The 14,545-nt window shown below is 37.4% G+C and overlaps 2 protein-coding genes across 3 annotated transcripts in view; both read right to left on the reverse strand.

The window, feature by feature from the left end:
- Positions 1 to 2,867: 2,867 nt before the first annotated feature.
- Positions 2,868 to 10,643, reverse strand: EPGN (epithelial mitogen). The gene is made up of 5 exons (XM_029235364.1): positions 10,432 to 10,643; positions 9,794 to 9,883; positions 6,709 to 6,829; positions 5,824 to 5,976; positions 2,868 to 4,164 (listed from the first exon to the last, which is right to left on the reverse strand). Exons 1-5 carry the CDS (start codon positions 10,472 to 10,474, stop codon positions 4,107 to 4,109), a joined length of 465 nt encoding a protein of 154 aa, XP_029091197.1. The 5' UTR covers positions 10,475 to 10,643; the 3' UTR covers positions 2,868 to 4,106.
- A 10-nt stretch (positions 10,644 to 10,653) lies between these two features.
- MTHFD2L (methylenetetrahydrofolate dehydrogenase (NADP+ dependent) 2 like) overlaps positions 10,654 to 14,545 on the reverse strand; it is a 139,554-nt gene continuing 135,662 nt past the window's right edge. The window contains exon 8 of one of the 2 annotated variants that reach the window (XM_029235357.1): positions 10,654 to 10,726. In XM_029235357.1, coding sequence (XP_029091190.1) covers positions 10,692 to 10,726 — 35 coding nt within the window. In that variant the 3' untranslated portion in view covers positions 10,654 to 10,691. Of the gene's footprint in view, positions 10,727 to 12,615; positions 12,721 to 14,545 lie in introns of those variants that run through there. The other variant, XR_003795602.1, reaches the window with a different exon arrangement.

The following is a 14,545-nucleotide window of genomic DNA, read 5'->3' on the forward strand; positions in this document are numbered from 1 at the left end:
TAAAGGCTATGTGACCTTGAAAAAGTGAATTGCCTTCTCTAAGCCTCAGTTACATATAGGTGTGGATTAATTAAAACAAAGCTAACAATGCTTTTCAAATATTATAAGTGTTTATAAATGATAGCCATATTACACTATTACTTCAGCTTGCTTTGTGAAGGGACTTAACATTGAATCAATATTTTTGTGCAATTAAAAAAATCTGTGTATGCCATTTTTTTCCCAGAAAGATGGGAAGCCTAATTAACACTCTCTTAACACTGCTAGTTTGATACCTGCTTGGCTATGGTCTTAACGGAATTTCAATCTAAATGACTTCTGCTCCAATATTATCTGAGACATAAAAATTACCAAGAAAGGCCATGAAGTATAGAGATAAGACCCGATTGAACAATTCAAGTCTTCTTGTTACCATATCATCGCATTCCTAATCTTTAGGAGATGCTTCTCTGGAAGCTGTGGGTGTTCTCCACAATCTATGACAGCCCTCGTGTTTAGTTTTGGCAGAGGAGTGAAATGTCCAGATGGGACACATTTATTCATGTGGGTATTCTCAAGGAGTCTAGCCTTTGAATTCTTAGGATGTTGACTACTTAGGCCCTTGCACTCTGAGTTGTGCATTCATTGAACATGTCACAGAAATTTGGAGCTGAATTTGGAAGATATGCTTCTGAATATGCTACTGACTAGAGCTGTGCCAAAAGGTTGGACAGAAATGTGGACTCATGCAGATAGCAGTGCCAGGCTCACAAATTAAATTCCAACACTTCCAGCTCATCTTGGCAACTGCTAATATCCTGATGTCATGCAGTCATGATGTAAGCCAGAAAGAGTGGTATTTTGCGACAGAGAGATTCTGGTAACCCTTCCCATGAGTATGAGTTGTAGGATATCAATATTTATATCATACCACAGAATGTGTTACAGTTTGTAAGACAGAGAAGTTAAATGGTTTACTCATGTCCTCTGTGGCGAATCATCCTGTGTTCAACATCAAAAGGTTAAATTAGTCAGACATTTTTTTTCAATTACATATAATGAATAGAAATCTTCTTGACATCATCAAAATAGATGTTTCATAATTAAGGGTTGTATTGTGCCAGGAAACACTAAAAGATGGAATGTGTTATGATTTCATCTACTTTCCAACATTATAAAAACATAATTATACAAAAAAGTAATTTGGAGAAAGAAGATACAATAACAAGCAGTTATAATTCCCTTTTTGTAAATTTACTCACTCAAGCATGACTGAAGTTATAGTGTTTGCTCCCGCAGCCATTATGCTCCAAAAGGCTAACTAATGACTCACTCATGAATATCGATGACCTAAGAATGTGTTCTCAAGAACTGAAGGGCAGACACAGGAAGGAGACAAAATGGGAAATAAAAGAAATTGATGAACCCCTTGGCCCGTTTGATTTAGTCAAAGATGCCAGAAACATGTTCTCATTTCTTTCCTAAATGACCCACCTCACCTAATAGCTGAAAATGTAGTTCTGATGCCAGGGCTTCACTGGTAGGCTTTTTTCAGGGTCTTATTGCATATAGGAAAAAATAGAAAATGAAAAATTTGCAGAACATCTTATACTTATGCATTTTCCTACTTAAGGCCTGCTTACATGTGTAAATATTGCCATAGAAATGCCAGGGATTCCTTTCCGGAAAATGAACTCTAGGAGTTTATCACAAGATTCTTTTGTATGATGGACCATAAACAGATGGCTTCTCATGAGCTACACTGTAAATTTCCATATACGTAGGGACTTCCCTGGTGGCGCAGTGGTTAAGAATCCACCTGCCACTGCAGGGGACACCGGTTCGAGCCCTGGCCCAGGAAGATCCCACATGCCGTGGAGCAGCTAAGCCCCTGAGCCACAAGTACTGAGCCTGCACTCTAGAGCCCACGAGCCACAACTACTGAGCCCACGTGCCACAACTACTGAAGCCTGCACGCCTAGAGCCTGTGCTCTGCAACAAGAGAAGCCACTGCAATGAGAAGCCCGTGCACCTCAATGAAGAGTAGCCCCTGCTCGCTGCAACTGGAGAAAGCCCGCGCGCAGCAACAAAGACCCAACACAGCCAAAAATAAATAAATAAATAAATTTATAAAAATAAATAGATAAATAAATTTACATATATGTAGTCTCACTGGGTGGATTTTATAATGTTAATGTATACTCTTCCACAGGTGAAAAAAATTGAATTTCTATTGGTTTTATGTTTTGGTTTGGCATTCTGGGAATTTTAATTTGTTGATTAATATCAATTCAATTATGTTTACATTTTAGAAATATTTATAGACAGCAAATGTTATAACTTTTTAGGTTATCACCTCCCCAGACTCTACCCTTACTTCCTCTTCTTTTCAACGGGAGGCAGTCCTTAATTAAGCTTTAGTGTTTCTTCCTGGACTCTACCCAGCTTTTTAACACCTTTTTGAAATGCTCAGGAAAAGCCCAGCTTTCTAGGTGCGGTCACTGGAGTCACTGGGAGGAACCTTCATCTCCCCACTCCTTGGTATGATGTAACCTCTGCATACTTTGTGAGGTCATGCAGAAAGTGCTGACATGCAATTCATCTGCATTAAATTCCTTCTGAAGGAAAAACAAAGCAAGTGAAATGCCTTCTATTCAAAGGAAAGCAGAATGTAGTTTTGTTTAGAAGTGAATGAAAAGTCACAACTTGATATAAGAGAAAGGCTTGCTACTAGGCTACCATTGTAAGAATATTCATGTTTGATCTTTTTTTAACCCATCTCATGATCAAAATTATTTTGCTTATCTACACCACAATAGAAAAAAAGTCCATAGTCTTAGATTGAATCTAAAAGAAAAATGGTAGATATTATTATTTTTAATTTCATGTTTTACTTCCTTTAATAACAAATTCTTAAATTATTATTTTACAAACCAAATAATAAAATATACACCTAAGATGATATCCAGTGGGGTGAGAGGTGAGGTCAGGGACAGAGATGGAGCTGAGAGGTGGAAAATATTCTCTCTTCTGTCACAATCAAATTTTAGAGCTAGAAGGACCTTGTAGAAACTGATCAAAGCCCAAAGAAATTAAGGGACCTGAACAAGACTATTCGAATTAGGTGGAAGAAATATGATTAGAGAGGAAGGACCCTAATTCTCAAATTGTTATTTCTACCAATATTCCGTTTTCTCTCCCTCTGTGCACATCTTCTCTCCGGTACCCAGAAATGGTAAAGAAAATTTCCACCCGCTGTTGGCTGGTGAAAAATTCTTATGTCATGTTCTTCAGTTTCTATTTCAGAGCCAAGTGTAGAATTTTATTTGTTAGTAGAATTTTAGAATTTCAGTCCAAATAGATAATCGCCAGGTAATTCCACTAACAATAGGAGAAAGTGATGAACATAAGCATTCGGAGACCAGTGAGTCCAACACAAAATTTTATAATCCATGCAGAAACAAAAACTTTTTGCCTCCTCAGGGCTCAATATCCAGGTAGCTTTCAGTCATCAGAAACTCTTTAGCTTATTCCATATTTCACAGTGTTGTCACAAGTTGGGTATCATTATGTTTGCCTTGGACATTCCATTTCTTTTCTCTAGCTTAGACTTTAATCATAAGTTTGGTTCACTGGAGGTGCCATAATACGAATCTCATCTGAATAGCTGACATCACATTCTTTTAGACACCACGAAAGCATCATGTTTGGGATTTGGTCCGTAGAGCAGTGGTCCAGAATCCTGGTAGCAAGCATAGTGAAGAATCCAAGCTTGGCATTGCTTTGGCTGGCCGCAAGGTTGATAATTATTCCCATGAAAATTCACATCTGACATAGTCAGAAGCACAAAACTCAGTCTCTCTGCAGTGAGAACAATAATCACACAACAGCAACAAACCCAGAGTAGGACTGTGAACTTGACCTCTGTTACTGTACCTTGTTCCCTTGGCTCCCATGGCACTTTAAAAATGGCAAAGTCTAAGGACCAATGTTGAAATTTATTCTCTTGTTTCATCGTGATCCCAACTTTCTAGTCAGCTTAGGAAGTTTTGTTGTTTCACTTGAAAATTTCAGTTTTGGGCCCACTGATTTTCACCAATGACTCATGAAAATTTCTTACAAAGGCCTCATAGTGGTCTTCCTCCGGAACAGACATTGTTGTAAGGTGATTTCAATTTTAGACACCTGAAACAGAGTATTGGTTTTCATATGAATTTGCTGTTTGTATAGCTTATTGAGGATTATATAAATGCTCTGGTGCAGCAATTGCTCTTGGTATCCCACCCATATCCTCTTTACCCACTGGTATACCCATCCCCCAGCAGTTGTGGGTGTTAATAAGGCTCACAGTACCATCCTTCTCTAGAAGATTGTCCTCAGCCAAGAGAGGACTTTGCCTGAAGATTCCTAGGAGATTCCAAGCCCCTGCCCCTTACCCTGCCAGGAGCACTCTGACATCCATGCCTGATGATGCTGGGTACTACAACCAAGATCCCTCACCTTCTTGGGATGGGTCAGCGATGCCAGTCATGTTCTAGGTCTCCCTTTGGAATCAGGCTGAGGATAGACTTCAGCTAAACTACATCTTTGCTTACCTTCTTCCTCTGTTCTAGCTTTCCTACTTCATTACAGATTTCACCTTTGAGCATTCCCTTGACCAGTCATCACTCAGTCAGGAATCTCTATCTTAGGTTCAGCTTCTAGGGAACCTGATCCCAGACAGCTGTCTTGTTAATATTAAAAGGTCTTACTTCCTTTTTTATTTTCTTTCTTGGTCTCTTAGGCAACTGATATAACAGATTTTATATCAATTGATCCACAATTGATATTAACAGATTTTATTCTAAGATGCAATTTTTTTTTTTTTTTTTTTTTTTTTTTTTTTTTTTTGCGGTACGCAGGCCTCTCACTGCTGTGGCCTCTCCCGTTGCGGAGCACAGACTCCGGACACGCAGGCTCAGCGGCCATGGCGCACGGCCTTAGTTGCTCCGCGGCATGTGGGATCTTCCCGGACTGGGGCACGAACCCGTGTCCCCTGCATCGGCAGGCGGACTCTCAACCACTGCGCCACCAGGGAAGCCCTCTAAGATGCAATTATTAAGCAAGCAATTTTTTTTTAATGTTGTATAATAATTTTTGGTCATTTTAAAAATGACAACTTAGTTAATGGAGTACAGCAAGGGAAATGTATTTATACCTTTTCTTTAATGTATATCACATTATTTCTTGACTTTTCCCTATACATGGATTAAAGGAAAAATTACCAGTGTGGAAAAGCCAGAAATAATGATTAATAATTAATGCATGAGTAATTTATACTTAGTGGATCAAATTTATCTTGTTTAGCTTTTAACAGTAGACAGTATCTCCTGAATATACCCTCAACTAATGTCTGGGAAGAAAATGGCCCACATTTATCACACACTTTCATTCATATAACACTCATGTTTTGATTTGTCCATTCAACAAATAATTACTGAGTGTCTATGGTGTGCCAGACATGGTATTCGACACTCCATATAATTGTGCACAAAACACATTAATCTTTACCCTTGTGGGCCGACTGTCCTACACATTTATAACTTTGATGTAGGCAGACAGAGTTGCGGATGAAGGGAAACTGTAAATTGGAACTATCCTATTGCAACTGTGGGTAAATTTTTACCTCTTGTCTGGGTTTATGAGAAAAGGCATCAAAACAGTTATGCAGAAACTTGCCAGATTTACAGCCATATTTTCACTAAAAAATTATATATGTCAGTGCCTGGTACATTGTAGGGGCTCAGTGAATATTTCTCAAATGAATGAGTATCTAGTGACTTCATAATTTGTATTTTTTCATACCTCTTTTTTATGTAGCAGTAAAAAATAACAAGAAAACCACTTAATAATAATCCAACGCCAATCCCAATTGAAATGTATTTTTCATAAGGATCCACAGCATATGAAGTTAAGGTCAAGTGCTCACACCTTTCTCCAGTATAACCAGTAAAACACCTTTAAAAAAAGAAAAGAATGTATAATTTTAAAACTCATGATAGAAACACAAATGACAAATTTCGAAGAATGAAAAAGATTTAATAAAAAGTGATTTTAATTAAAGAGGCCAATACCAAATGAAAGCCAATCTATTAAATGTATTGAAGAAGCCATGTGTTTTACAATAATCGTTTGATTAAGACCCCATATTAATGCAACTTCCCTCATTGGTAGGAGGGAAAGGTAGGACACTTGCATGAGTTGATCTAGAAAATTGTTAACCTACTCTTTCATAGGAGGATGCTGAGCAAATCAACGATCATAAAAATGGTATCTCAGTTGATCTAGAACTTTATATTCCTGAAGTGTTTTTGCCATAGTCTGTTTCATTTTATCCTATAATCTATCCATAAAAACTTGGAAACTTCTTTGCATGTTGTTAAAAGTTGATTTGGATTCAGTAGTTTTGAGGTACGGTGTGAGCTTCTTCATTTTCAACAAGCTCCCAGGTTATACAGATGCTGCTAATCTAGGAACCATATTTTTGAGTAATGAAAACTAGGTAGGTTAGAAAAAGACCCCTTAGATATTCAAATACAAAGAGAATTGGTGAATCACGTTCAGATCATGTACCTTTTTTACTAGATAAGATGGAGGCGTGGGGAAATGTACTATGTGAAACACCATGTGAAAGGAGGCATACCTTCTCCTTCTCCCATCTCTAGGGCTTGGGAAGTTCTTTGCAATTACCTGCAGATGGCTTTCTCCAGCTCATCGTGGAATGCACAAACACCATTGATGCAGTAACTATGGTGGTCTTCCAGGCAAGGATGTGAGAACCTCAACGCTAGGGGTCCTTCTGTGTAGCCAGCTAGAAAAAGGAGATACAGTATTAACAGCTGAGGTGGGTCACACTTCCACAGTAGATTTGTAACACATATACAGAAAGGCCTTTAATTTTAGGAATATTCTTTGAGTGCTCTGTCATTTGAACTATCGATTGATTCCTTTGACAGGTTATATTTACAAAGGTTGGGTTAATATCATCTAAGACATATTAATGAATGAGGGGCTGGAGGTAGATTGATGATCATTCCATTCTTTGGAAACTATGTAATAAGATATAGATACAAGTTTGCCAAAAGGTGGCAGCATTGATTCTAGTCTTAGCATGCTGTCCTGGGCAAGGCTTCCTAAATATATGCCTGGAAACAAATGAAACAATACAGTTTTTTTCATTCTCCCCTTTACACCTGAGAAGTAAGCACTTAGGAAGATTTGGATTTATGGTTGGGAGATAATGAACTTGATTTCTTTTCATTCCCCAGAGAAGAGTGAGATGAGAATCCCCCCTTCTTCTTATGCAGACTACCTTAAGTAGCTAATGGAAAAGGGATTGTTTTCCCTAACTGATTTCAGAAGAGGTATTGTTATGACCTATACATGAAGCCAGAAACAACTTACGGCTCAGGCTTTACATAGCCAAGACAATAACTTCAGATGTTAATTAGAAAATTTACTCAGTTAAGAGGCATTATGAGATTGTGGGAAAAGCCATGGAGTTGGAATCAGAAAACCTGGGTTTTGATTTCTAGCTTTAACACTATGCAAATGACCACACTTGGCGAAACCTTTGTGGTCAAGTGTCCAGAAGCCTCTTTATGGGAAACTTCCCTTTGGGAAGCTGTACTGTGGCAAAATACTTAGATTTCAGGATGCTTATCCTTCATTCCTTGATGTACTAAAGACATATACCTATACTATCCTTGAGGTTTATGCAGTGGGAATGACAAAACAGCATAAATGAGTCCTTTTTAGTATACTTTAATTACTGATTCTTAAATTCTTCTCAAGAAGAATTAGTGGCATTTTATTTTTGTCACTGTTATGAATAAACATATCTCCTCAACCTTAGTTATCATATTATATTCACCTTGCTAAGTAGATTAAGAGAATCATACTTATTTGTTTTCAGGAGAAAAAGATCTAAAAAGGCATACTTATTTATATTGAAAATACTAAATCTTTAGGTACTAAGTCACCAACAACATACTGTTATATAACTTCATTTTGGTTGAGAACACACAACATTACCTTAAAATTCATATTCATTTTGTTAACTGTGGTATGGTAAATCTAATTTCTCATCTTGATAATTAATTCTAAGGGAGTGGGAATTTCTCATTATAAACTGTGGTAGGTTCTTCCTACTTCAAGATTAAATAAGTTCAATTAACCAAGCCTGAACCAGGACTTACTAGAAAATGTGAGAATTGAAAGAAGACATTTCCAAAGAAAGAATATACTAGAGACTCATCTTTCCTCTAAGGAGAAGAATATTAGTTATAACTTCATGAAACTTTCCTGAGATACTGGATTCAGATTTTTAAGTTAAATGAAAAGCAGGGAACTAAAATTCACCCATCAAGAAAGCAAAGAAAAACTACTGAAGTGATATATTCAGTCCCTTTTGTCCATAATTATTACCTGTAACTTGGAGAATTTGACTTGCAGTTCACTATTAGGGAAGAGAAAAGGTGGTGATGGACACACTGTTATGTCACTGAGAGGAAACTGTACTTCTTTAATTCTCTACAGTATTATCTCTCAACAAAGATGTTTCCTCTTTGTTTAAAGGCTCAAGACATGAAGAATTTGGCTAAAAGTTATTCTAAAAGCCACACTAATTTTATTTTGCATATTGATATATATGCAAAAACTCAAATGAGCAAAATATTTTAAGAAAAAAATTTTTTTTTTTTTTTTTGCGGTACGCGGGCCTCTCACTTGTTGTGGCCTCTCCCGTTGCGGAACACAGGCTCCGGACGCGCAGGCTCAGCGGCCATGGCTCACGGGCCCAGCCGCTCCGCAGCATGTGGGATCCTCCCAGACCGGGGCACGAACCCGTGTCCCCTGCATCGGCAGGCGGACTCTCAACCACTACGCCACCAGGGAAGCCCTAAGCAACTTTTTTTAATTTAAAATTATTGGTGAAATGAAGAATACTTAAATATTACTATCTTTCATATTCAGAAACAAAATATTTAACTTGATCTTCTTTTACTTGCGTGGCTCTGAGAGCAAGATATGGTGTTTCTTTGGTCCTAAGTCACAAAGCCCATCTTCACGTCAGGGGGTGGTATGTGATTTGTGTGAGAATCACAACCACCTGATACACAGGTCTTGGCAGGTAAGTTTCCCAAGGTCACCTCTAAGAGTTCAAAGAGTTTGGGAAAACGCTGATGCTCAACAGTGGCCAGAAGCTATTTTAATAACAATAATAAAATATATCATCACCATCAACAACAAAAATTGGATACAAGTGGTTGGGATGTATAGCATATACTAAAGCAACAACAAAAGCTCCCGATGACAAGAAGAAAGATCTTTCCAAAGATGAGGGAAAGTGGATTAAGGCTTCATCTGGTAGCCATAATTTATTTGGCTGCAAAGCTCACAATCACAGATCAAACTATAAAGTCACTCATCAAGAATGCCAAAATAGGGACAAACTGCCTCTGGAAGCACATGGGTTATTGGGAATCCAGCAGGAATCAAGCAGAAAATGTGGCATGTTTCACATCCAGGACAGTAACTGAAAACAACTTTTTCTCATTTGCTTCACTTCCTCCTTTTAAAAAGAGAATTCTTTGCTGACACATTTACCTGTCACTTCCATTTAACAGCATCCTGATAAAAGATCGTCTAATAATAAAATATAATTTAAAAATTTCCAGTGTTGCTTTTATCACAATCCAAATTTCTCTCAAACATTAAAAAAAAAGTCACTTAAAAAAAAAAAGTCACTTGAAATACAAAAGTGTGAAGAAAATACCTTCTGTTTTGTTAATGGTCCAGTTACTTTGCTGGGTTGTGATTGGGGGTGTTACAGTCCTGGCTGCCTCTTCAGTCAATGCTGTCACAGCTGTGTGAAGGGGGGGGAGGGAAGGCATCTTTAGCAGGTGAGCCTCCTTCTACATACCAGCAACAGGTCAAAAGTTATTCTATCTAGTCCCACATCTGTTCTATTTTTAATTCATTTACATTTGAAATCCATAACCTGACAAGGGCAGTTTCTTGATAGTTTCTCATGCATATCTATTCCACTCACTACATTATAGTTAGAGAAAGTAGAAACACATTAATTATTAAGAGGAAATAAATTTTATAAACTCATAAATTTTATTACATTTTATAAATTCGTTCAATCACAAGGACACTATCATATGTATCAACTACTCTTCAATTGTATAGAACAAACAATATAAAGATCTCAGAAAAAGAGGTGTCAAAATATGTTAAAAGAGGAACATACATTACATAAGAAACTAAATTAATTCACAGATTCCTTGCTTGGATCTTTGTCATGAAGAACAACTGCTAAAAGCCAGCTCCTCACTAATTCAGATAAAACAAATCCTATTCACATTTTACAATGACACAAAATTAACACAGCAAAAAGAAATGACCTACCATTGAATAAGATATAGACTGATATTGAAACTCCGAAAGCCATTTCCTGCACTTGTTAACAGTATCTTGCTCTTATCCTCCTAGAATGACGGGTGGAAGGCTTTTATTGAGCTCTCTCGGAGGCTTTCTTGCCTTTATATTTCATGAAGCGTCATCTGGCAGTTCTTACCAATCCAAAAACTATGTCTTTCTGGCAGCAGCTTGAAGCCTTGAGGCATTCGTGTACTTGTTTAGGATACCTGTGTTATCTAGCAGTGTGATCAAATTTTCTTTTGAAACACTGGTTTCCTGTTACCTGTGGGCATAATCGTGTCTGTAAACATACTGAAAACAACAAAAAAGAATCTGAATTCAGGAAAAGCCCCCTTGGTGTGAACAGAATTATCCCAGCTCCAAAGTTGATAGTGACCTATAAATGATTCCAAGAAAGGGGAGTTTTGATATTTCCAAAGTCGGAAACATCTTAACCTGTTCGTAAAAGAAATATCCCTGAAGCTGCAGTCAGTTACACTACTTTTCAGTACAGATTGGGTTCCACTGCAAATCAAGATATTTTGTAATTTATGGGCAGGAGAGAACAATTAAATGTGTGTAAAAATAAAGGTTTAATATTCCATTTTGGTTTTTGCTACTTAGTTTTACTATTTCAATTTCTGTAAAAATAATTGTTTTTAAGAGCATAAGATTTACATTTATGTCATTCTGCCATTTATTATTTTTCTGAGTAAACGGAATAGGCTACCGAGTTCTAGGAACTACAGTTCTTAAGTATATGCCCTAATGATTAGGCTCTAGAGAGAACCAGTAAAGCACTAAAATAATGATGATGATAATGATAATAATAATGTCATCTCCATTAAGATAAAATTAAAATATTTATGTTTGGTACATCTAATGAATAGAAAGCTTTTAGTTTAATACAACATTCACATTTTTCTTCCTATTAATCTACTTATGACTATTAAAGTACCACTTTTAAGGCCAAAATATGTACTTATTGCTATTACTTTTTGTGACTATAGGAACTTCCATAAATTTTTCACTTGCCCCAAATTATTATAAATAATTTATAAATATGATTTGCTGAAGTATTGCAACTTTCTACCAGTAATTTCAATTGCTAATATTTTCTGTACCTTAAAAACCTGTTTAAGTCAAGATAGGTTGTCATTTGCATCATGTTCACCCAGAAAATTCAGTTTACCGGAAAGGATCCCTTTCACTATTCAAATATGAAGTTGGCTTTAGAAATCACACAAGAATGAGCTTGTTGAACTCATTATACCTTGGGCAATCACTTGCCACAGAGTCATCCTTTTAAAGTTAAAAGACTATCCTTGGCTTCCTTTAAATGTGCCTACAGTTCATATTCCTACTTTCGTAGAGTTTTAAAAAACTATTTATTATTAAGACAAGTTCTGGATACTGTTTTTCCCAAGCAAATCATATTCGAATTATAAGTCAAATAATCATCTCTGTATCACTGGTAAGAATTTAAGGAAAAATCATTTACAAAGGATTAGATAAACCACAGCCAACTGCAGTTTCAGGAGGAAGATGCTAGGTCTAATGTTAAATATGTTTATTTCTAAGACTGGGACATAGTACCACAACCATCTTTATAGTAACTGTTAACTGGCACTTGACAGTGCTTTGCATTTTGCAGAAGGTTTCCATACATATCTCAATTCTGTCTTCAGTAATCCCGGCCCCAACAAATCCAGTGCCTAATATATAGTGTAGAGTATACTCAATCAGTCTGTCTTGAGTGAATAAAGAAATAAACAACAGGCCTTATTTTTATTTCCATATGACAAATAAAGAATGAAGACTCAAAAGAATTAAGTGACTTGCCAGAGGACACACCCTAGAGTCAGGACTTGAGCCCATGTTCAGATTCCAGATCATACTCCCTCTCCAGTTCCCCAGCTGTGTCCTCTGGTAGGAGTCAGTATACTGACCTTAGAGAAATTCAGATTATCTCCTAAGATCAAGATTTAAGTAAATTACCTTATCATAAGAATCTAAACAAATGAATTATGGCTTTTACACATGTTTGGGCTGAAAGAAGTGGACCACTGTCTCTCTAGATGTTTCTCCACTCTGGTGAATTAAGCCATATAATATAGAAACTCACCTACCACTTGAGCTTAAGAAAATAGCTCCAAGTCATCCCATATGTTTCTTTTCCTCTGGGACTCATCATGATGGATCCCACTTACACTCTATATAGGAAAACCTCCTATCTTCACATCTTCAATTCTCTCATCAGGGAGTCCCTCCGCAATCCTGAAGAATGGGAGAGGTGGGTACTGTAACATGGCCTCACGGATACTCGTATTCATTCTTGATACATGTTAGAGTGAAAAAGAAGGCTAAGAGCTGCAGCACCCCGCTATCATTTTTCCCTCCGACCATTTTTCATCTTTTTAATTTATTCATCTCTCTCTAGTTATAAGCATCTCTGGAAGTGTCTTCTCTTCCCTTCCCTCGCTGTTAAGTTTATTTTTTTCCTTCCCTTCTCCTACTTTCCCTTTCTTTCCCCTCCTTTCCTTTCTTCATCTCTCCTCTCTTTTCCTTCCTTTTTTATTCTTTCTTTTTTTTTTTTTTTTACTTATTTATTTTATTTATTTATTTTATTTTTGGCTGCATTGGGTCTTTGTTGCTGTGCGCAGGCTTTCTCTAGTTGCAGCGAGCGGGGGCTACTCTTCCTTGTGGTGCGCAGGCTTCTCATTGCGGTGGCTTCTCTTGTTACAGAGCATGGGCTCTAGGGCGCATGGGCTTCAGTAGTTGTGGCACGTGGGCTTAGTAGTTGTGCCTCTCGGGCTCTAGAGTGCAGGCTCAGTAGTTGTGATGCACAGGGTTAGCTGCTCTGCAGCATGTGGGATCTTCCCGGACCAGGGCTTGAACCCGTGTCCCCTGCATTGGCAGGCGGATTCTTAACCACTGCGCCACCAGGGAAGCCCCCTTTTTCTTTCTTGCTCTTTCACTAATAGCCAAAATTTGTTGCTGGACATTGGCAGGAAATGGTCATCAGCCCATTGGTTCTCTCTCTCTAAACTTATTCTGTAGTTCTCATGAATTCAGTTGCCTTTCATCCATTCATAAACCATTTTATGCCTGTAACATGTAATGTATGTGAGACAAATAGAAAAATCCTGCATAGACTCTGACCTCGAAGAACTAGAGGGGGCTAAGGAAAGTACATACATAACTACAGTGCTGGGTAGAGACGGATGACTGCCATGGATGTGTACATAAATGTGTATAAGAGTTCAGGGGTGGGACTTGGTCAAACTCTCACAGCATTTCTCATGGATGAGTTTCATTTGAAGTGAATCTTAAATAGCAAGTAGAATTCAGACATACAATGATAAGAGAAAGGATTCTAGGTGGCAGGGGAGGTGGGCACTGAGGGGAGGTAGAGTGATAGAATGAAAAGAGAGTGGGTTCCAGCTCACATCATCCTAACAGACCTTTCTTTGAATTCCAGTTCTACCTTTGCTATCCATTTGGCCTTTGCTGAGACTTTTTAATAACCTCAAGGGTTGATTTCCTCATATATCAAATGTGGATTGTCAGTAACAACAATAACAAAAAGGTAAAGCATTTAGCACATGATAGGTGCTCAATTAAAGAGAGCTGTTACTATCAAACAAGTGTAGGAAGATGCAGGGTGTATACAGTGGTCAATCAAGGTTAGGAATTTAGCAGTTAACACATGTTGATGCATCTGAAGTTTTCATCATTAGCCATGAATTATTCTCATACCAGACTGATCCTACGTCAGGACTTTTATTTATGTATTATGCCATCACCTCAAACTCAACATGTCAAACTGAACATATCTCTCCTCCAAAATAAGCTCCTCTTTACAACTTCCTCATGATAATCAGTGATAACGTCTTCTAGGCTTTAACTACAAGTCTCATCACTGACTAAATATAGTCTAAATTCTGATTTATCCAGGCTTTCTCTAATCTACTTCTGCTGTTTTCCAGCTGTATTTCCACCACTCTGCAACACACACTTTTCATTTCAGTCTGACTGTAGCCCTTGCTTTCATATATATATATATATATATATATATATATATATATATATATATATATAT

The sequence above is a fragment of the Monodon monoceros genome, unplaced genomic scaffold (assembly GCF_005190385.1).
Source record: "Monodon monoceros isolate NGI ecotype Baffin Bay Population unplaced genomic scaffold, NGI_Narwhal_1 Super_Scaffold_20, whole genome shotgun sequence".
Lineage (NCBI taxonomy): Eukaryota > Metazoa > Chordata > Mammalia > Artiodactyla > Monodontidae > Monodon > Monodon monoceros.